This window comes from Cervus canadensis, chromosome 8 (genome assembly GCF_019320065.1).
Source record: "Cervus canadensis isolate Bull #8, Minnesota chromosome 8, ASM1932006v1, whole genome shotgun sequence".
NCBI classification, from domain to species: domain Eukaryota; kingdom Metazoa; phylum Chordata; class Mammalia; order Artiodactyla; family Cervidae; genus Cervus; species Cervus canadensis.
In genome coordinates, this window is record NC_057393.1 from 14980300 (window position 1) to 15003942 (window position 23643).

A 23643-nucleotide genomic window follows, 5' to 3' on the forward strand; every position below is an offset into this window, starting at 1 on the left:
TTTGACAGCTGGGCTCACCTAGACTTGAAAACTCGGCTTCCCCAAGAGATGAACTTAGACACCAGCAAAGATCCCACGTACAAGTCCTGAGCCCCTGGATGAGCTTGCCACCGCGAGCTGTTGCCCAGACCCCTCTCTGGACCCAGTGTAGACGTTAATGCCCCGTGCGACCCCCGGCGTGTGAAGAGGGGAGCGTGTCTTCAGGGTGGGGTGGGGTGGGGGTGTGGGGTCAGCAACCTGGCTGAGAACGAGTGGTCCCAGGGGTTGGGATCAAGGGCTGCGCGTGTGTTGAACCTTTAAATTTATTATTATTTTAAATTTTACTCTTGAAACAGCCAAGATGGAGGTCAGCTTATAAATTTCCCAAAGCCAGGTCTGACGCGGTTTAAATGCAGTGGGCGAGGGGGTGCGCTTTTGTCCCCTTGTTCAGGCTGGAGAAGAGAGGCAGAGACTGCGTGTGCATGTGCGAGTGTGAGTGTGAGCATGTTGGCGTGGATGACTGGCTGGGCACATCCCGCGATCGCAGCTCCGAGGGCCAGGGTCTGAGCGTGTATTCAAACGCGCCCCGAGGGCCAAGGTCTGAGTGTGTGTTCTAACGCGCCAAATCTTGAGTCACAGCCGCGGGTGACGTGGGGAGAAACTTTGCGGTGAGAAGAAGGGTCTGGCTTGATTGCGCTAAGAGGGAAGGAAGAAAGAGGCCTTGTGCATTGTGCGTGTGTGTGTGAGAGAGAACTGAGAGAGAGAGACTAGCGGCGCTCGCGGCCGGCTGCATAGCGCTGTGTGTCCTGTGCGCGCTTGCGAGATCCAGCCCCGGGTCCCACGGCCCGTGAGTGTGTGCATCTACGGCGTCCCTGCGGGCGAGTATCGGAGGGGCTGGCGGTGTGCTGCGGCTGGCGGGAGCAGGAACAGGCGGAGGGTGCTCCGACAAAGAAATCTGGCCTCGGAACCCACTGTCCGCCGAACAGCTCCCAGTAACCACTAACATCCCTAAGGGACCTCCCGAGCCGGGGCTCTGCTCGGAAAACACCCTGGCCCAACTTGGTCCTCTGCGCTCTCGAAGATTACCGCATCTTTCTTCCTAGTGCAGAGAAGTGAGATTGGAAAGGGAAGGAGGGGGCGAGTACAATCCCCCCACCCCAACCCCCCACCCCCCAGTAAATAAATAAATAAACTGGCATCTTGCCGCAGCTGGTTAAGCCCAGGTTGGTAGCATTTGGATAGAGTTCTCCCATTCTGTCGGTTTGGGAACCCGTCGCCTCACCCTCATTCTCCCCTACCCGTCTTGTGGGCGCCCCTGAACTTTGGGGCGCAGCGTCTTGCGCGGCGCGGGGCTGCACCTGCCCTGGCGCTCCAGAGCTGCGGGCCCTGTGCGCTCGGCCAGGGTGGCGGCGATGATGCGCGCGACTCCGGGGCGCTGGGCTAGTGTCTACGCGGCGCGGACGCCAGGAAGCCAGCCGAGGACAGTGCGGCGGGTAGGGGCTCGCGAGCCGGGTTTCAGCCCCAACCGGGACATCGGTTCCCCCTCTCGCGACTGCCTCTGAATGGAGGCGAGCCCGAGGAGGAGGGGATACGGCAATGGGGGGCAGCGATTGGTGGTTTGGGTGGAGAGGGCCGGCTGAGCCAGCGAGCTGGCGCGAGGAGGGGGCGGTGAACTTCCCGGGAGAAGGGGCTCTTTCCGCGCCAGGGCTGGCGAGAAAGCTGCCGCCGCCGAGTGCTTCGACTCCAAGCAGCGGCCGGCTCGCTCTCGGAAAGTAACGTTATTTATTTATTTGCTTGCGTTCAACCTCTTGGATTGGACCCAGCAGACACCCCCTTGGACTTTGGGAGCTCGCGTCCGACCTCTCTAGCCTTTACCCTGCGCGTGCGGGCGGCTCCCGGGAATACACGCACATGCACCCCCGGGGGCCCCCTCCCTGCGCCCCGACCCGGGTAGGGGTGGGCCCTCACCCGGGCGCTAAAAAGTCCCCCAAGGCAGGAGCCGGGGAGGGCAGAGGGGCGGGGGAGGCTCCAGCGCTCTCCGCTCTCGTTTGAAAGCGCGCTCTCCCTTCCAGGTTGGGTCGGACCTGAACCCCTAAAAGCGGAACCGCCTCCCTCCCTCGCGCCAGCCGCCCGCCCGGAGCTGAGTCGCCGGCGGCGGTGGCGGCGGACGGACCGGGGAGTTTCCTCTCGCCCTGGATGGAGCTGAACTTCGGGCGGCCAGAACAGCGAAGCCGTCCGGGGATCGCTGCATGCTGAGCTCCCTTGGCGAGACCGAGCGGCAGGCCGGGATTTTCGGGGGGGCGGGGACCAGCTGCGCGCCGGCACCATGTTCCTGGCGACCCTGTACTTCGTACTGCCGCTTCTGGGTAAGTCGAGGCCGCCTCTGGCTTTCTCATCCGCGGAGTCTTTCCGGGAATACCAGCGGCAGCAACCACCCCCCCCACCCCCGGCCCCGGCCCCAAATTGCGTTGCTGGTGCGGTGGGGGTGGGAGCGGGAAGTTTCGTTGCTGAACCCCTCAGCAACCCCGGCTGGGGAGTGGGGCGCGGGCGGCGCGGCACTTGCCCGCAATTTTTCTTCCTTGGTTTTTGTTTCCTACGTTTTGTATTGACCTAGCCTGCGGGCAATGAAAGGGTCTGAGCCCTCCAGCCCCGAGCCCGAAGCTCCTTGGGAATCCACGGGAGCTCGCGGAGGCGCGGCGGGCAAGTGGGGTGTGGACGAGCACCCGGCCAGGAGAGCAAAGTTGGAAGGAAAAAACTTTTTCCCCAATAGCATCTCAGGGCTCCCCACCGGGCGGGCTGGGGACCAGGGTTCGTCCTCACCGCGGCCAGTGCCCAGCCCGTTGCTCTCGCCTTCCGAAAGCCCCTGGGCTTCAGTCGGGCCAGGCGGAGCGAATGGCTGCAACCGGGGCCGGCGGCCCTGGAGGTCGAGCGTACGCTGAGGCCGGTGGGTCCCGGGGCGGCAGGGCCGGCGCTCGCGGTGGGCAGCGCTGGCTCCGGGCAAATCGCGAGAAGCCCGCAAGCTTCGGGATGAAGTAGGGGGAGACCGGCGACAGGAGGTGCGAGGCGCGAAGATGGACTCGGGCGCAGCGGGGCGGGCGTGCTGGGTGCGCCGGGAGCCCCAGAAGCCGGGTCCTGCGCGCGTCCTCCCTCCCCGCTGGCGCCCCGCGCCCATGCCCCGCCGCACTCACGCGCCCTTCCCTCCGCCCGCAGACATTCTCCTGTCGGCCGAGGTGAGCGGCGGGGACCGCCTGGACTGCGTGAAAGCCAGCGATCAGTGCCTGAAGGAGCAGAGCTGCAGCACCAAATACCGCACGCTCCGGCAGTGCGTGGCGGGCAAGGAGACCAACTTCAGCTTGACCTCGGGCCTCGAGGCCAAGGACGAGTGCCGCAGTGCCATGGAGGCCCTCAAACAGAAGTCCCTTTACAACTGCCGCTGCAAGCGGGGCATGAAGAAGGAGAAGAACTGTCTGCGAATCTACTGGAGCATGTACCAGAGCCTGCAGGGTACGCGCGGCCGGCCCCTTCACCCGCCCCCAGCCCCTGAAGGCAGCGGGCCCCCAGGCCCCGGGGTCTGGCTGACCTCATCTTCCACTCAGTTCTCCCCAGCTGCAGAATGAGGACCTTTCATGGGCCCTCAGGGACGTCGGCAGCTGGTGTTTGCTGCCTCCCTAGCAGCCCTGTTGGGGCCTGGTTGTTGGCAAACCCGTGATGGGGTGGAGGGACAGCCCAGGGACCCCCGCTGACCTCTCTGAAACTTGGTCATAACATCGGAGTAGGAATCCATTAAAGGCCGCCTCGAGGAACCTGTGTCTTCCCTCCGAGGAGGAGAGCTGGCTCCCCAGGATAATCCGAAAGCTTGCACTGCGTCTTGCCTGGAGTTTCTCTCTCCTCCCCTTCTGTTCTGACACAAGATAAAGAACTCAGGATAAAAAGTCCAGTGGAATCTATTCTATCTTTACCATCCCCCCACCTCCAAACCTGATCAAAGGCAGATGTGGCAGAAAAAAAAAAACTGTCATCTTAGGTGATCTGAGTCTTGAACCAGCTAGTGTGGTTCAGCCTTGGTTCATACAGAAATGACTCAGAGAGGGACAGGTCTGCTTGGTACAGTCATCCATTACAATGGCAGTTTTTTGGTCCTTGTGTGCCAGAGGTGGCTCATGTTTGTAAATCTAACACAAACATTCAGTGCCTTCATTCTCCACTGAGACTCTTGCTGAAAATCTGTAATATACAGATTTGACCTCTCAGCTGCTACTTCCTCCAGAACCTGTTAATGAAAACCTATTTCACAGGCTGAGTGTTTAATAGCCAGAGTACCTGCTTTGTGACCGCATGTCATGTTTTGGGAGCCAAAAAAATAAATAAATAAATAAAGCAGGAGAGTGGGGGCTCTTTAGGGTCACCTTTCTTCCATTGGCTCCTGGAGGCAATCTGGGCTTGTGACGTCACTGATTCCTTCCTCTCTGGTTTCCTTCCTTTGCAAAGAGTGGGAGAGTTTTCTGGCAAGATCAGCCTGGGTTGCTCTCCAATGTTTTCATGGCACTCTGGGGAGATCAAGGACAACAGAGGCAGAGGGAATGAAAAGAAATAACCAGAGCCAAATAGATGCATTTGAAATCTTTGAAAGTTTCAGCATCTTTTTGTTACACAATCATCACATAATTAGAATTCAGATTCAGTAACAAAAACTGCCTGAAATATGCCTGTTTTCCAATCTGAACCCAATCTTTCTGTTGTTTTTAGGAAATGATCTGCTTGAAGATTCCCCGTATGAGCCAGTGAACAGCAGATTGTCTGATATATTCCGGGTGGTCCCATTCATACCAGGTAAGCAGATTCATACTTCCACTCTGATGCCCTCGCCCGCTTGAAATCCGTTGGCTTGCATTCTCTTTGGCTCTCAAGCAGTGTATAAGGAGATAGTTGAATGGCACAGTGTTTCTGGGAAATTAGAAACAGGATGATGATAATGAAGAGGCAGAATGCCTAGAGATGATTGTATGACTTGAAAGTAATTCTAAATGAAGTAATGTGGTGTGGTGGTTTGAAAGAGGTTGGAGGAAAGTGACTTGGTTGAATTCCTCCCCACCCCCCTGCAATAAAATATGATTGGCCAACTCTTGCAAAGGGAGTGCCACTTCTGTCTGTAGGTGGCAATCGTATTCCCTTCTTGCTGCATACTGTACACAGTGCCTCCCTGGAAATGGGATCTATTTAAATGATGCTGCTTTACTTTACAAGATGCTTGAAGATAATCTCAGATTGCTGAAGACTCTTGGACGGACTCACGTGTCTGCCTTTGATTTAAAACATTAAGTTCTATTATTTGTTAACTTTTTTTTTGTTTGTTTTTGATTTTTCCTGAGCAAGTGTGTGCATATATGAAAGAATGTGTTATTGCCCTTTCTAAAGTGGTCTCACTTCCCATGGTTTGTTTTGTCTTTGCAAAGCTACATTTGGTTTGGAAGTGAACTTAGTTTTAGAATTAAGTTTTCTGTAACATCTGCATTCAGATAGCCCCATAAATAATGAGTGAGGCAGTAATTTCCCTTAATGACACACAGATTCCAGACTGATGTTGTCTTTATTTGTTTACAGTTAAGACTTTCTCAAGTATACATGGCCATCACAAATTGTATGTTTCTTGGTGGTTAGACGTGGTGGTTCACATTGAATGCGATTCTATGAGATGGTGTTTTGGTCCTGGTGAGAGTGTTCTAGTGTTTTAAATGTCTTATGCTTTCCTGCAGAAAGTTGTAGAACCAAGAAAGTATGTGAATACTGAAATTATGTGTGAGTGTATTATACATAAATTCATTCACAGACATCCATTGAGCACCTGCTGCATTCTCACCATTGGGAGTTTGGCAGTGAGCCAGATAGAAGTCATATCTGCTCCCGTGAATCTCAGAAGCAGCCAGCAACTGGCATTTATTAAGCTCTTGTTATGTGCCAGGCACTGTTTAAGATCTTTTCATCACTAGCTTATGTAGTCTTCATCAAGTGTGTCTTACATATTGTTATTTCCATTTTAGAGATGAGATGATTGAGGCAAGGAGAAGTTAGGAAACCAGCCTAAGATCACAGAGGTCGTTACTGGTGAAACCAGCATTTAAACTCAGATTTATTTGCTTGGTTTTGTAACATTTGTCTCTTACTGCTCAGAGTGTACTCCTCAGACCATCAGCATGGACTGATGTCACCTGAAAGTTTGTTAGAAGTATGGAATCTCAGGCTACTTCCCAGAGCTGTGGGATGAGAATTTACATTTTAGGAAGCTTCCTGGGCTGAGTGCTTTATATGCTCAAGAAGCTTGAGAATCACTCCTCTGTATTATTTTTTGTGTGTGTTTATGTGGCCTGTTTCTGGGATAGAATATAAGAGGACAAGTTTAGTATCAGAGGCATTCATACATGATCCTAAATAATGTTGATAGCTTATATCCCAGATCCCTGTTAATATTCTCTGTCCCTTTGGCCCAGCCAGGACAGTGGCTCAGACAGTGGAGTAGGAATGCGCAGGCAAGAGTGTATGACCATCAGAGTTTTTGTGTTAGCAGATCAGTAGGAACTAGGGTTGGGTACCAGAAATCCGGCTGACCTTCCTGGTACCGTGAGGCGCAGTGCCTCCTGCTGGCTGCCTGTGCCTTGGAAGCATTACTGCTCAGTCTTTGTACCAGTGCCTGGAAGGATGTGAACCCTTCTCGCCTGCTGGGAAAGTGAGAGTAAGGAAATAGGTAAGGAAGAAGGTTCATGTGGGTTTTAATTTTAAAACTGTTATGAACTATAGGGCTGTAATAGACTCATTTTACTTTCTCTGGGTCTCTCTTTTTTTGGTATAATGAGACCATTGAAGTAAAAAATCCCCAGTCCTAACAGTCCATGATTCTGAGGGTGGATTGAGGTCACCTCCAAAATCCCCTTCTTTTCAATCCTTGCATTCTTTCTCCACTTAAAGTGACCTGGCCATTCTTGGATACCACTGGCTTGTCTGGATTTTTTTTTTTTTTTTTGATGATTATCAGAAATGCTTCTGCCTGGACCAAGTCCCAAGTCCCACCCATTCATTTTTTTGGATTGCTCTCTCAAACAGGTATGTTTTCGTAACAAATACATTGTAAGACCCAGCCTACCGAGGACCCAGAAGTTGTAATGAATTACTCAGGGCCAGGAAGATCTTGTCTGGAGCTATATTTTAAATCTCAAGGGCATTGGATTTAGGTTCCAGCTGTAATGAGCTTTGACCTCTACAGTGACTGTGTTCCTTAAGTGGGTATAAGAGAGCCAAATGGAGCCTCGAGAGGTTTCCAGCCATTGAATAATGCATATGATCCAGTTTGGCATTTGTAGGATGGAGAGGGACAGAGGATCGGGATGATGAATGCTGCTCTTCATGGTTTGAATCTGAGTTTCTAGAACATCTCTTCTGTTTTAAGAGTGTCTCTGAGGAAACCGGGACAGCAGGTCCTTTGCCTTTTACAGATAGGGTAGCCATCAAGAGTTTCCATATTTGGATGTCTCTGCCCAAGGTGAAGAGAATGTTTATCCACATATGCTAAGGGTGAGCTGAATCCTTTCACCGAACAAGACATGTTTGACGTTCTTGCATTTCCATTTTCCTTGGACTCATCAAACCCACAGCCATCTTTGCCACTGTTTACTTGATCACTAGTTAAAAGGCCATATGGAGATATTATCAGTGATGGGAACAAGGAAGGGACCAAAAATAAGGTTGAATAATGTAAAAACTGTCATCTGAAGCCTGAACTGCAGAAGGGAAATCAAGCAGGCTAGTCTGGCGAGAATTGAGGTGGGAAGTTGGAAGGATTCTTCTCTTGGAAGCACAATAGCAGAAGTGGAAGCATTGGCCTCCAAGGCACTTTGAAGGGCTCTAGGAAGTGCCCTTTCTGTGGGTGGATGCTGGTGTGGTTTTTAGGGGTCCCACCAGACAGTGAGCTAGAGGACACAAAGGAACAAGTGAGTCAGTGCAAGAGGACGTCAGAAGAGAGGACCAAACACAGGAAAGTGTCTTGGGAGCCAAGAGGGCAGGGCTGTGTGGGTGCTCAGGGTGTCTGAGGTTGGAGCTATCAAGTGATAATTTCACATCTGTGACTCTTAGCCATGACTTTACTCTTTCACTTCCATTCTGCCTCACCTTTTCTTCTTCACAAAAGTTCAAATGCAGCAAGAAATAAATAGTGATTTGAAAGGAAGATGAGCTTGTTGGCACTGTTTTTGGACTCTGGAGGGGGAGCGCAAAGCAGTGAGAAATTTGAAGAGTGGAGTGGGTGCTGAGAAGAGCCTGGAGATGGAGGATCAGAGAGTGGATATTAGCCCCTTGAAGGCAGCAAGAGATTTTTTTTAAGAAAGGGCTCCAAGATTTAAAAGTATTGATTGGGAGGTCGGATTTTGTAGAGGAGTCCAGAAATGCCAGACCTTCCTCAGGGGTAATCAAAGTCAATGGTATTTGCAAACAAGAGTCAAGTGGAGAGATTGTGGGACAAGAGTGACGCTGGTATTTGAACATCCTATATCTGCTTTGGTGAAAGACAAAGTTCTAGTTCTCTGGCTTTGCAACCATTTCCCTGCCAAGTCCCAGTCAGTGGCTTAGATTTTCACAGGAAACCTTAGGATCTTGAGATTGGTTCCCAAGTAATTGGAAATGGCTTGTTGCAGCATCAGATGCCCCTAAGCTCTCCTGAGTTTGGCTCCTTTTTGAATGATGCTGTAAATCATGAGCCAAGTTTAACATTTCTGTTTTAATGCACCATCATATTTATGTAACTATTAAATGAAAAGTTTCTTAAAATGTTTACATGTTGAAGAAGAGCCTTATAAGACCATCTGCTGTCTTGTCAAATTATGACAAGAGAGAAGAGCTTGTAAGTACTAGCTGCTAGGGGTGTATGGTGGTCCTCTCCTTTTTATTCAGCTCTCTAATCGTGTGTCCCTCTGTTGAGAAACCCTATAAGTCTTTTGTTCTCTATTCTGACATATGTTAAACTCCTTCACGGGGCTTCCAGGTGGTGCAGTGGTAAAGAAACCACTTGCTAATGCTGAAGCAGCAAGAGGCGTGGACTGGATCCCTGGGTTGGGAAGATCCCGTAGAGTAGAAAATGGCAACCGGCCCCAGTATTCTTACCTGGAAAGTTCCATGGACAGAGGAGCCTGGCAGGCTACAGTCCATGGGGTTGCAAAGAGTTGGACACGACTGAGCGACTGAACACACAGCACACGACCATCTTCCACACCTGGGCTCTGCCCTCCCTCTCAAAGCCACTTCACCTCTCCAGTCAAGCTCACTCTGTAGGCCATTCCCAGGTATTTCGTGTGTGTTCACTTTCCCATGCCTTGACACTTGGCTTTGCCTCCGTTTGGGAGGTTTCTATTAGTTCTTCAAGAACAAGATCAGGTTTCATCTCTGAGGGCCATGCTGGAATTCCCCCAGACAGGCACTTCCACTCAGGATTCTCTCACGCTGCAGTTCTCTCTTGCCTTTATGATAGCTGTTAATCACAGACTATCGAGAGGACTTATTTATGCGTCTGTCTTTCTCACTGGAAAGTTGGGGATTTGCTTATGCTGCCGGGTGTTTGCTCAGCATCAAGCGTCCTTCCTGGCTCCAAGCAGGCGTTAGCACAACCATATGTGCTAAGTCACTTCAGTCCTGTCCGACTCCTGGAACCCCATGGACTGTAGGCCGCCAGGCTTCTCTGTCCATGGGATTCTCCAGGCAAGAATACTGGAGTGGGTTGCCATTTCCTACTCCAGAGGATCTTCCTGACTCAGGGATTGAACTGGTGTTTCTTACACCTCCTGCATTGGCAGGCAGGTTCTTTCCCACAAGTACCACTGGGGAAGCCTTTATCAACCATGAAATTGAAATTGAAATTGAAGTCACTCAGTCGTGTCCGACTCTTTGCGACCCTATGGACGGTAGCCTACCAGGCTCCGCGGTCCATGGGATTTTCCAGGCAAGAATACTGGAGTGGGCTGCCATTTCCTTCTCTAGGAGATCTTCCAAACTCAGGGATCGAACCTGGGTCTCCTGCATTGCAGACAGATGCTTTATCGTCTGAGCCACTAGGGAAGCCCTTATCAACCATAGGTGGTTGAATATCAGAGAAGAGCCTTAGAGATCTAATCCTTTGCTTTTGCAAAATTGAAGTTCAGAGATGGGAAACCATTTGGCCTGGGCCACATTGCTTGAGGGTCTCCTCCAGAACCTTTACTTGGATCTGGTACTGCCTTAGAGAATGTCGGCGTTGGCCTCTTTCTGTTCTGCCTACTCTCTGAACTGACATCATCTGTCTCTGGGACCTCAGCTACCATGAACACTGATGACTTGGAGTCTTCCCTCCTGCTCCTCTCTAGCCTCTCCTGAGCTCTAAACCAGCATTTCCAGTTGAATCCCAGCTGAATCCATCAGGTTGTATCTCAGTTACTTCAAACTCAGTGCATCCAAACTGGATCTCATCATCTCCCCTTTTCTTCTTAGATCCTCCTCTCCCTGAGTCTCTTGTTTTATATAAAGACATTGTCTGCCTAACTCATAAGCTTTGGAATCATCTCCACCATCTCCCCTCCCCTCCTCAACTCCTTCCACTGGACCCATGACTAAGTCCTCCTGAAATTACCTGTTGTTTCTTGAATTGCCCTTCTCTCCATTCCCATAGTCTACCTATCTTATCTTTCACTTGAGCTTTGCATTGGTCTTCTTACTGGCCCCACGCCTGTGTCTAGTTTCTCCTTGTTCAACCTGGCCACCCATCGCCATCTGTAACCTTAGCACCTTGGTGACTTCCAGGAGTGATCTGGTTTCAGTCTCCCTTGTTAGATTCTTCTGTTAATCAACCTCCCATCTCACCTCAGTCACCTGTGTCTAAACAAACTAGGTTGACCAGCTGCTGTCCCCCCAGTGCTCTGGGCAGCTTTGCGCCTCTTTCATCTTTGTGTGTGCTGGTGCTGGAGAAGGGACGCAGGCTCCGGAGTTGCACTCACCTGGGCGGATCTCCAGCTCTGCCGCTTGTTTTGGGCAGGTCATTTGATCTCACTGTACCTCGGAATCCTTGGATATCAGATGAGATGGTGATAATACCTCCTTTACAGGTTTTGGGGAATTAAAAAGGCTATATGTAAAAAGCCTTGCCTCCTGCCTGAAATATAATTGGTCCTCAATAAAATCTCAGTCATCTTTAATGCTGTGCCAAGGCCGTGTTAGCTGCTGGCTCACTCCTGACTCCAAAAGTGGGGCTCATTTTCGACAGACCATATTCCCTGGTCCAGGCTTCCCAGGTGGCTGAGTGGTAAAGAATCTGCCTGCCAATGCAGGAGATCCCAGAGACACAAGTTCGATCCCTGGGTTGGCAGGATCCCCTTGACGGGGGAGTGGCACCCCACTCCAGCATTCTTGCCTGGATAATCCCATGGACAGAGGAGCCTGGCGGGCTTCAGTCCATGGGCTCACATGGAGTAGGATGCTGCTGAGTGACTGAACATGCACACGTGATTCCCTGGTCGTGGAACCATGATTCTATGTCTTGAAAAGCATAGCAACCCCCAAGCCTTCAGAAAAGCTGCTCATCAGCTGGGTTGGACAAGAAAGAAGAAATCTATCCAATATCTAAAGGGCCCTGGCAGAAAGCCCTAACTTTTAATAGCCCAGTTTGAGTCTTAAATCCCCCTCGGGGAGGGTCTTCCTTCTGCCTGCTCTGAGCCCCCTGTCCCTTCCTTTGGCTCTTTGCTGCAGCTGGCTGTCACCCCGGGTGGGAGCTCTTGCTGTACTTAAGGATTCTTGTGATCAGCCTACCCTTCTCAGCTTGACTGATTCCCATTCTTCTAACCTCTCCCCATAAATCTTCTCTGCAACGCCCCTCATAGCGGGAAGAATTACTGCTGCCTGAGAAGGGCATGCCTCAAACCTGGGAAAGGCTTCCGTCTCCACAGGCCCTGCTAAGTACACTTCCATTTCACTTTCACAGACCACTACTTTTCGCTTTTACTCCCTCACTCCGGCCCCACGGCGATCCATGTTTATGGTACGACAGTAAGAAATTACAAACAGGTAGGAAAGGAAAGCGAATTTAAACCATTCGTAGTCTCAGCTCCCGAGGATAACCACTGTAAACATCTGATAGGAGCCTTTGCAGCTTTTTTCCTATATATATGACTATATACAACTGTGTGTGTACATATATATTTATCTATTTTTTTCTTTTTTACAAAAATGAAGTCGTAGTCTACACTTGCTTTCTTATTGCCTGCCTCATGACCTGAGGAATCTGGGTCTTCTTATGTCACTGACCACTTCCTAAAGGCAAGTTTTATTATTTAGATGAACTGTCAACCTTGAGAAGTTTCATGAGTAAGGCGTCAGCTCTTTCCAGCGTCTCAGTGCTTCTGGCAACGGCCGGAATGTTCCAGTGCAGGCTGTGAAAGTAGAGACAGTCAGATATTTTGCATAGAATTACTGTAGGTCCCGTAACCCGAAGAGGGGAGATAAAACATCGGTGAGTGACAGGTAATTGCATGAACTGAAGATTGTTACAAGGTGCAAAATTATTTATAGCCAATATGTCTGTCCTCATTCCTTCTCCTTAGTCTTCTGAAGTATTTCTTTCTGCCACCTCTTAATTTTTCTGCTGTCGAAGCTTGTTTTTTCCAAAGAATGTCCTTTTTTTGTTGTTGTTGCTATTCTCTGGGATACAGTGGAGAATCGTCAAGAGAAGTCATCAGGATTGTTTTATCCAAAGAGCACACTGGTCCAGGAATCAAGAGCCTGTGTTCTGCCTCCAGCATCTAGCCGGTGACCTTGGGCAAGTGTTTGCCTTTCCGGAGAGACACCCTCTCCTTTTGTAAAATGAGGGCAGCAGCTGAAGATGACCTGTAACGTCTTCCTTCTTTCTCTAAGGGCCTAACTGTGGAATCTTGTGTTATTCTGTGACTTACTGTTTTTCTATCCAGCCTTTTCTTCCTACCAGAGAAAATCATCATCTCACCATATAGATTTTCATATTAATAACATTTATAAAGCATGATTTATTCAATATGTACCTTACTTTGCACCAGAGTGTATTTAAAGCATCTCATTTGAATACATGCAGAAGATAAAATAAGAAAGTGGAGAAAATAAAGGAGAGGGGAAAACGAGAGTAGGAAAGAGAAAAGGAAGCCAGGAGTGAAGACAAAATGCATGTCGTAAGATTATATTTTAACAAATCAAATTATTGGAAGTACAGTGCGAAAACAAAGGGATAAATATAATCCCCGATGGTAGATGCCATAGGACTTTTGGAGGTCATTCTAGTCCAATCCTTTTATTTTACTGATAAGAAAACTGAGAGTTCCATAAATTTCCAGGACGGTGAAACATAAATTGTCGAGGACAGTGATGACAAGTAAAATTAGGTATGTGTTTGTTTTTAAATTGATATTTGAAATTCTCCATCTCCTGGCATTTCCTCACCTCCTTTAAATTGTCCTTCACCTGCTCCTCAGCCATGCACCCTTTTATCTTGCCAGACTTTGTTCTCACAGTTAGAGTGAGAAGCACAGCCTTCGACTTCAGTTAAAGGGTTGGCTGTCCATTGTTTCGGAATTATTTCAGAACAAGGGTTAATTAATAGGTCTCTGTTTGGCAACAGAACCCAGTGGCCAGAATGTTCATTTTCTTATCTTTTGACGCCCTTCAGAATTGTCTGCAATGAAAACTAAGAAATTATTTGTTGCTTTAAGCCTGCCCAGCCTTCACATTTAAAAAAAAAATTAATCTTTTGTCTGGATTTTTTTTTGTTAAAGAAACTAACCGCTTCCCGTAATTTAGAGACTCAACTAGCTGGGTCAGTGATGAGAACGAATGGGTAATTTGCATAAGGGGCTAATTTATTATGTCCCCTGGGCATTTCTTTCATCTCTCTTCCCATTCTAATTAATGTTCTAAGAGGGTCTATCACCATATCAGAAATTAGGGGTGAAAGCAGCCATTGTTAACCTTTATTCTTATGATTTTTTATCTTCTGTGATCTTTTAACCATTTTCTTTTCATATTCAGGGATTTGGCCAGATAGAGCTGGGGAGAGCAGGGAGAGGAGATTTTAGGGGTGTGCTCTTTGCTGATCTTTCTTCAAATAGTGGGTTGTTGTAAAAATAAAAATGACTTAGGGTGGCTTTCCAACCACAGAGGGATTTGTAAAACACACAGAAGTGTACAGTCATGGTGCATAATTGTTACTGAATTTGAGCCCTCTAGAAACATCTATATAAACATGTATATACACACGCACAGATAGAGATATATTTATATATCTGCCTGTTCATGTGTGTATTTATAGCATGTGTGAGTGTGGATGTCTGTATTATTAAACATTTTGCCTCTAAAAGATCTTCCTTGACACGTGTTTCAGTCTGTTTTGGCTGTGACAAAGACAGCTGTGTGTGAGAGAGTGTGACACAGCTGAGGAAAGGCAAGAGAACAAGCAATTTCTTCGAAAATCAATTGCAATTTACTCCCGCTAAATTGGCCCATGGTCCGCCCCGTCCAAGCATTAGCATATGACAGACTTTTAATCATTTGGTCAAATGGCCTATTTCTGGTCAAACCACAGTTGCCTCTGGGACTCTGCCCTTAGTCCTAGAGCTGTGTTGTCTCCAGACCTGCTGTCTCTTTAAAGAGGATATAACTGTGGGGGGAGGAGTTCCTAGGGGAGCCCCAGCTGAGTGCCCTCAAGGCCATTATTTCCTTTTGATCCCCACCTATGCTAAAAGGTGAGCTCCCCTGGTGCCCGAGACAGTAAAGAATCTGCCTGTAATGTGGGAGACCCAGGTTCCATCCCTGGGTCTGGAAGATCCCCTGGAGAAGGGAATGACAATCCACTCTAGTATCCTTGCCTGGAGAATTCCATGGACAGAGGAACCTGGCAGGTTAACAGTCTGTGGGGTCGCGAAGAGTCAAACTACACTGAGCAGTTAACACTATGCTAAAAGGTAGGTATAATACTCTGATTTCTGAAAGGGAAACATGAGATCAGAGAGGATGATTAACTTTCTCAGCACCACACCGCCAATAAGTAGAAGAGTTAAGCCTCACATCTTATTCCTGCATCTTCAAAGCCTGTGCTCTTTCTAGTTATGTGATGAAATTTTAAGCACAGACCTGATCCTTTATTAAGGAGGAACCTACGGAGTTCCTGCTGTCTTCCCTTAATTCCCAGTTTCCCTTCCTCTGTTTTCCACCTTAAAGCACTATTTGACAAAAGGCCTTTAAAGTTGAAAGATAAACCAATATCTATTATTTTAATACTTAGCCCTGCATTCCGATGGGTTCTTAATTGACAAGTAAAATCCAGAACACGCATGCTATTAAAACCATTCCTGTGGAACTGCAGAAATATTAACCAAAGAAGCAATTTCTGGTTTGTATCTTTTTTTTTTTTTCATTTCAGTGTGAGATGGAAGGATTCTAAAGTAGAGCAGAATGCCTAGAGCCATTTTTTTGTCATGTTGTTGTATAAATAGCATTATACAGTGGTAAAGAAAGAAATACATACTTTAGTCCCACTTGAAGGTGACCTAATAGGCTATTCAGAAAACTAAGATCATGGCATCTGGTCCCATCACTTCATGGGAAATAGATGGGGAGACAGTAGAAACAGTGTCAGACTCTATTTTTTAGGGCTTCAAAATCACTGCAGATGGTGATTGCAGCCATGAAATTAAAAGACACTTACTCCTTAGAAGGAAAGTTATGACCAACCTAGATAGCATATTAAAAAGCAGAGACATTACTTTGCCAACAAAGGTCCGTCTGGTCAAGGCTATGGTTTTTCCAGTGGTCATGTATGGATGTGAGAGTTGGACTGTGAGGAAAGCTGAGTGCCAAAAAATTGATGCTTTTGAACTGTGGTGTTGGAGAAGACTCTTGAGAGTCCCTTGGACTGCAAGGAGATCCAGTCAGTCCATCCTAAAGGAGATCAGTCCTGGGGTGTTCATTGGAAGGACTGATGTTGAAGCTGAAACTCCAATAATTTGGCCACCTGATGCGAAGAGCTGACTCATTGGAAAAGACCCTGATGCTGGGAGGGACTGGGGGCAGGAGGAGAAGGGGACGACAGAGGATGAGATGGCTGGATGGCATCACTGACTCGATGGACATGAGTTTGAGTAAACTCCGGGAGTTGGTGATGGACAGGGAGGCCTGGCGTGCTGCGATTCATGGGGTCGCAAAGAGTTGGACTCGACCGAGCGACTGAACTGAACTGAACTGAACTGAATAGGCCATTCATTTGTCTTCCATCATACTGGTACCACTTTCCTTCACGTCCCTCTGATGGTGTAAGAAACACCATGCCAACTGTTATTCCTGTTGCCCTGTGTACATTATTGTTTTGTATATAGTTAATAATGTATGGAAATAAGTATTGATTGCATTCTTTGTAGAAATAGGCCAGCAGGTTTTCTAAAGCCCGTGTTTATGAAATGTTTCATTGATCCCTGTTAGTATGAGTTTCAAATAAACTCTTGATGAAGAAGATACCAGGAGATCAGAGAATTCTGGAGAGTTCTTGATGGAACCATTATATTCTCATATGTTTAGGAATGGCAAGTGGGATTTGAATGGGAGGAGTGACCAGGTGAACTCTAAACATACTCCTGGTGGAAATGGTTACACTCCCCATGAGACCTTAAGAAAATAAATAATAATTAGCAACATCTATGAGAGGCAGTGAGCTAGGTGTTTTACATGCAATAGCTTGTGTTAACCTTGTTCAGTAGAGGGTACTCTTAGCCCCACTTCATGGGTAAGAGGACTGAGACCCAAGTAAGGAACTGGCCTGAGGGCACATGCCCGGGAATGGGTGGAGCCACATTTTCACCCAGGAGGCCTGGCTCAAGAACCCACGCTGTAGTGTCTTTGCATACGTGTAACAGGAGAGAGAGTCCCTGAGAGTCAAGGGCACAAACTGCATGAAGTTATAGACATTTCATACTGAGTTATATATATGTGTGTGTGTGTATGATATACACATGTAATATATATTGTATATAAAATAAGTACACTATAACAAAGAGAAGAATTGGTTGATTTCTGTGATCTCTGTTGACTTTCAGTATTTTGGTGTGATAGAGTGGCATTTCTGTCAAATTCACTCATCACATACTTATTGAGAACTTATGATGATCCTAGTAAGAGGCCTAGGTGATTCAGACCCTGCTGTTGTCTTTTAAGATTTCTTTTTTCTTGCTTTAGGGATAGGTATAAAACAAACAAAAAAAAATAGGTTATAGGGATAGGTATAAAACAAAACAAAAAAATAGGTTATATGAATAGGCATAAAAGAAGCAGGTTATGTTGCTAAGTGGTAAGCAAATGAGTAGAACTCCGTACAGGTTCAGATGTAGCCTTAAGGAGAGAATATCTGACTAGATGGAGATATGGACCAGAAAAGGCTTCTGAAGGGGACTTTGAGCTGAGTTTTGGGGGGTAGATAGAAATCTCATACATAGAGTGGTTGGGGAGGGCATTCCAGGCAGGGGCAACAGCATGGGCAAAGGTGCAGAGTGTCCAGGTTGCAATAATAAGCTGCTTTCTACAGCTGGCGATGTCGGTATGAGCAGCGGTGGGAGACAAGCTGGGCAGAGAGGTGGGTTTTTCACGCTCAGGGGCTTGGCCTTTGTCTTAGCAGAACCAGGGAAGGATGACGGCTCGTGTATCTTAAGACTATTGGGATTTTTAGGTTGAATCGTATGAAATTGCCATTTTTGCAGGTCAGCATGGTAGAATAGCACAGATTTCACATGGCTCAACCTAATATAGTTTTGTGTCATAAAAGTACGTGGGGTTCTGGATGCTCCCAGGTTGGAGAACGGACATAGGGTTAGGGTTCGTAACTCCTCATCTCAGAAGGTACCTGCTTACTTCAGCTCCTGATAGACACAGAGCAAGTGGAGGTCAAGTGTAAGCTTCTCTCTTTCAGACCTTCTCCTTGGGGGGAGAAGATGCCAAAGGCACCCAGTGCACACAGCTCCCCAGTTAGGTGCCCAGGGCGGGCAGAAGAGCAGGAGTCGGTGAGGCCTCCTGGACCTCACAGGGTGGTCTCGGAAAGGGAGTGGGGCACCTGGAGAGCAGGTGACAGCAGGATTGAGTGCAGGAAGCAGGGTGGTCTGGGGCCAGGTTATGAAAAGTCTTCATGCTGTTGTTATAGGAGACATATTGACTTGTAGCAGGAGAAAGGGTGTCATGGAAAATTGTTCAGTGGAGCCTCTTAGACACCGAGTGATCTGGCTGGTGAAAAGGGAGAGCCTGGAGGTCAGTGGGAATGTGGACAGTCTTGGATCCCCCAGAGGAATGGCTCCCCACCTGCCTTCCTTTTTTTTTCCCCCTAAGATTAAATGTATCTATTTTTGGCTATGCTGGATCTTCATTGCTGCATGCGCGGACTGTTGTAGAGAGCGGGGGCTACTCTCTGCGGTGCATGGGCTTCTCATTGTGGTGTCTTCTCTTGTTGTGGAGCACAGGCTCAGTAGTTGTGGCACATGGGCAATGTTGCTCTCAGGCATGTGGGATCTTCCTGGAGCAGGGATTGAACCTGTGTCCCCTGAATTGGCAGTGGATTCTCTGCCTCTCAACCACTCGGGGCTTCCCTCATAGCTCTGCAATGCAGGCAACCCGGGGTCAATTCCTGGGTTGGGAAGATCTCCTGGAGAAGGAAATGGCAACCCACTCCAGTATTCTTGCCTGGAGAACCCCATGGACAGAGGAGCCTGGTAGGCTTTATAGTCCATAGTGTCGCAAGGGTTGGACACGACTTAGTGACCAAACCACCACCATCTCAACCATTCCAATGCTTGCCCGTCCACCTTTTGCAGTGCCTAAATCCAACCCCAGTGCTGTCCTCCAGCCTGGAATCAGGATGGGCTTCTGCTTTTTTGACTTGGGGACAGTGGTCAGTCATGGGTCAGGTTTGATCTCCAGGCCAGAGTTGTCCTCCTGGCTGGCAGAGATGGCCCTGCTCAACCAGTGTGTGTCCACCTGTTGGGAGGACTTGATATATGGGCTTGTTTCTGCATTTCTTTTCTAGATACTCTTTTATTCTTCTGGCTCCCTAGTCCTGGGTCTCACTTGGCAGTTTTCTGTGCCCCATTCTCGACTTGCTTCAGAACGTTTTTGCAAGAGTCTTTCTGAATAAAAACTCTAAGATTCTAAGTGCAGGGAGTTGTCTTAATTGATAGAGATGCCCACTAACCCCAGGGCAAGCCCAGTGAGAGAAGGATGAGGAAGGAGGGCCTTTGGGATTGCAGCCAGTAATTACCGAAGCTCATGGAGTGGTTCCTAAGAAGAAACCAGACCCTCTCTGTGGTTTTTTGAGCCCAAAGTGTGTTTCTGATGGTGTTTTAATGATACCGCTGGGGTGGGAGCAGGAAGAGGTTGTGCTTTGCCCTTTATGGCTGCTGCCGATCTCCTATAAGAACACACCCAGAGCCAGGGAGCTTTTTGCTAAAGCGCCACTGGGCAGACCATCTGTATTCATTCCGGAGATTGGGGTGGGGCTGGGGAGGGGCAGGGGAATGAGGTCCCAGTGATCCTAGGAAATTATGGAATGCAGAATAGCAGTAGTAAAGAGCAAAGTCTTGGGGTTAAGCACATCCAGATTTGAGTTCCACATTCCAGCACTTACTAGGTGTGGGACCCAGGGTTAATAAAGACTCAGCCTATAAGTGGGGATAATAATAGTATCCAATTCATAAGGTTATTGGCAGTAACACTTAGGATGAGCACTGAAAAGTGCTTGCGAAATGGTAGGTGAATGACTGCCAGGAGCTTCCTTTTACATGCGCCCTAACTTCCTGCCTTCTCCCTCCTCTCCCAATTTATTAGCATGAAACAGCAATAGTAGATTATTTGAGTGGATGTAGATTTCTTTTCTGCTCTGAAAGAAAAAAAAAAAAAGACACCAAGAGCCATACGGGAAATGATGATCACCAGTTCAGTTCAGTCCAAAACATCAAGTATCTTCTCTAAAAATAATAGTAGTTGCATTCTCTGAGAACTTCCTCTGTGCCTGGCACTGTGCTAGTTGCTGGGGAGATGGTGGAACCAGGAAGAGGGTGCCAAGCACAGGGATTGTCAGGGAGGGAGCGGGAAGGAGGAGCCACAGAGGGAAGTAGGATGCATTAGAGAGAGGAAAGCTCTGGAAGACAGGTGTAGGGATGCGAGGAGTGGACTCCAGGTGAACCAAGGTGCATTGGTAGAAAGGGAGCACAGAAAATTAACAATAAAATAGCCTAGCCCTGTGTTGAGCAGCTGTGAGCATGCAGAAAACCTAGTGTGTCTTTTTCTTGATTATTCTCAAGAATGTTTTAAAAAAATGTAATGTTTGCAAACAAAGTAGAAACAGTCGAAGCATTGTTTTCTATTAGCAGTATAAGGTTCACTGGCTATGGGTATTTTTTCATCCTTGTCTTCCAAATTGTAATTTTAAAAGATGAGGCATTTCATATTCAAGAGTTTCCTTTGTCTGAAATAAATTATTCATTTCTACCCACTTTCAGAAACAATGAACATAATACTTAATGCATCACAATTAAGCGGGTGTAGCTTCATATAAAATTATGTTCTGTGCATCTTGGTGGCAGACAGAGCAGCGTATCCTATATCTTGTCGACATTTGTTCCTCATAAGCAAAACACAGAGAAGGAGAGACTCCGAAACATGTTTTCTTTCCTCTCCCGATGGAGGAGGGGTAACTTTAGACCCGAGCAGCCCTGTTTTTGACATTCCACAGCTGCTGGGGGCTGTGTCACTGTGCAGAGAAAGTGAAGTTACTGTTACTATATTGTGCACGGGGTCAGGTGAGGGTCAGAATTCTTGAGCACTGCCCATTCATCTCAGCCCCCTTTGTCTGGGTTTGCGATCCCTCTAGAATCCTCTCTGAGAAGAGTATTGCCTGGATATGACTTCCTTTTGGATTTAGTGGCAACTGCTTCCTGAATGCTGGCCGTTTGGTCACACAATGCACTGTTTCTGAGCCTCTGGCTCTTTGAAGTACCTTTTTCTGTGTGTTTGTGACAAGATTCTGCCTCTGGGACATAGGCATTGCCAGCAAGGATTGAGATGTCCATCGCAAGCCTGTTCAGTCTTGAAGGGGATGGTCCTCAGGAACTCAAGTCCCACCTGAGAGGTCAGAGTCAAAGCTGGCTATGATTGCCAGAGAGCAATTGTGAAGAACATCACTTGTGAAATGCCTGCTGGCTTCCCAGCAGTAGGATACCAGATGCCTCCTTAGATTATTTCATTTCATCCTGAGTGTTGGCCTGGGGTGGGGTGGAAGCATTATTTCCCTCTTATGTAAGAAGAAACACAAACTCAGAGAAGTCAAGTGTCGTGCCGAGGACCACACAGCTAGTTTTTGGAAGATGTTGAATTCAAGCCTAATTTGTCCAGCTCCTAAGACCTGGGTTCTGGTATGCTTTTCTGCTTGTTGCTTTTTTTTATTGTTAGGTCAAGAACAAAAGCAACCACATGCAAGATGAGTTCTCAGTTATCTCTGGTCTCAGCACTATTGTATTCGAATAGAAATAATATCTTTCTAATTTTAAAAAGGGTTGAAACTTAGCTAGCAGGGCTTCCCAGGTGGCTCAGTGGTAAAGATTCTGCCTGCAATTCAGGAGCCACAGGAGATGTGGGTTTGATTCCTGTGTGGGGAAGATCCCTTGGAGGATAGCATGGTAACCCATTCCAGTATTCTTGCCTGGAGAATCCCATGGACAGAGGAGCCTGGAGGGTTACAGTCCATGGGATTGCAAAGAGTTGGACACAGCTGAAGTGATTTAGTTCACACCCACGCACAACTTAGTGACTGAACAACAACGACAAGGAAGATGCCCTGGACTTGGCCAAAGGTTTTCCCAGATACTTCCCTGCCCTTGACTCTGGTGTAGAGTGCTGAGTACCTGCCTTGGCTGGACTGACTGTGTCTGGCCTGTGGGTGTTCTCAGGGTCTCTGCTTCCACCTGCGTGCCTGTGCAGCTCCTCTGGACTTTATTCTGAGTCCCTTGCTCTGACCAATATCTCCCTTGGAGTCTTTGTACTCTCAGTGTGAGGAGCCCTCTTTGAGTCTCTTTGAGCTATGTCCATCCAACTTCATGCTGGGTGGTGCCACCAAGTATTGGAGTTATTCTGGTCGTAACTCAGATGTGCTCCATGTTGAACTCGTCTCTCTTAAACCCGGGAAACCAGGAAGAGGCTTGTTTAGAACCTTTAGGGAGATACTTTCATAGGTTGGGGAGAGTAGTGCCCAAGTGGAAAGAATGTGGATTTGGAGTCAGACCTGGGTTTGCATCCTGACTTCATCATCTCATAACTTTGGCAAGTTATTTACCTGCATTAAGCCTCCATTTCTTGCTTTTTCCAATGTGGATAATATCTATGCTGCAGGGTCAGTGTGAGAACTGAGTTGTGAGACATTATGTTTAAGTAGAAATGACAGAGGGCTTCCCTGGCGGCAATAGTGGTAAAGAACCCACCTGCTAATGCAGAAGACACAGGAGATGCAGGTTTGATCCCTGGGTTGGGAAGATCCCCTGGAGAAGGAAATGGCAAGCTACTCTAATATTCTTACGTGGAAAATCCCATGGACAGAGGAGCCTGGCAAGTACAGTCCATAGGGTCACAAAGAGTCAGACATGACTAAAACAATTTATCACATGCACGCAGAAATGATAGAAAATCTTACTTAAAAAAAAATGATTCTTACTAAAAAAAACATGAGAACTTACTCCTCAGCCTCAAGACACTGTGCTGCACCCAGGGAGGGGGTGGCAGTCCTGTGCGCAACCTTCTAGATTTCTCTCAGACCAGGTGATTGCTTTCTGCGGACCTACTAGTATATCTGAAGTTGCAACCTTGAGATGGTCGGTGACCAGTGGCCTGGTTCAGCTCGTGAAGCCGAGCTATGCCGGCTGTTTCTGTTTTCTTGCTGTCATCTGAAACCCTGCCTTACAGCTCCTTGATTTCCCCAAACATTCTGCAGCCTGGTGGAGGAGGGTCTGTCCTGGACTTGTTCCCCTGTGCCCTCACTCTTAATTAAGAGAAAGTGCAGTGCACATGGGTAGACATTCCAGAAAGTGCTCTTATGCACATCCTGTTCCTACTACTGTTGGGGTGCACCTTGGAGACTGGGGCAAGGAGAGTGCTTCGTGGGTTCACATGCCGGGTGAGGATGCTGAGTTGAATGCAGAATTTTCCTATCGGGAGCAGAACCAAAGAGCTTTTTAGATAAGCGCTCTGATGTGGGCCAGAAACGCCGGGCAAATATTTATCCTAGATGTAAAACACTCACTAAGTTAAATGTTATTTAGAAGCCCTAAAATAGAAAAAATTACACTCAGGGTTTTGTATCTGGTGATTGTTTAAAAAAAAAAAAGGCCGACTGCTGTTACCCCTTTCCTCTGAGCTGTTTTTTGTAACATGGAATGACAGCGGAGTGGTACCCTCCTGGCCTGCACATTCTGGAACTTTCCCTCTTGGTCCATGTTTACCCCATGCCCCTCTTAGACATGTACCCTTCCCTCCCACTCCCATTCCCAGTGACTCTGCTCTTCTGCTCTGGATGCCCCGACCGTGGACCTGACGCCACTCCACCTGTCCCTCCCCGTGGGTCTCCAC

General features: G+C 47.8%; 1 protein-coding gene across 5 annotated transcripts in view; it reads left to right on the plus strand.

The window, feature by feature from the left end:
* The first annotated feature begins 1456 nt into the window (after positions 1-1456).
* The window catches only part of GFRA1 (GDNF family receptor alpha 1), a 224351-nt gene continuing 202164 nt past the window's right edge, over positions 1457-23643 (plus strand). For 2 of the 5 annotated variants that reach the window (XM_043476408.1, XM_043476413.1), the window contains exons 1-4: positions 1595-1751; positions 2052-2345; positions 3190-3483; positions 4726-4809. In XM_043476408.1, the coding sequence (XP_043332343.1) occupies positions 2306-2345; positions 3190-3483; positions 4726-4809 (418 nt within the window). In that variant the 5' untranslated portion in view covers positions 1595-1751; positions 2052-2305. Of the gene's footprint in view, positions 1473-1594; positions 2346-3189; positions 3484-4725; positions 4810-23643 lie in introns of those variants that run through there. The other 3 variants (XM_043476412.1, XM_043476411.1, XM_043476410.1) reach the window with 3 other exon arrangements.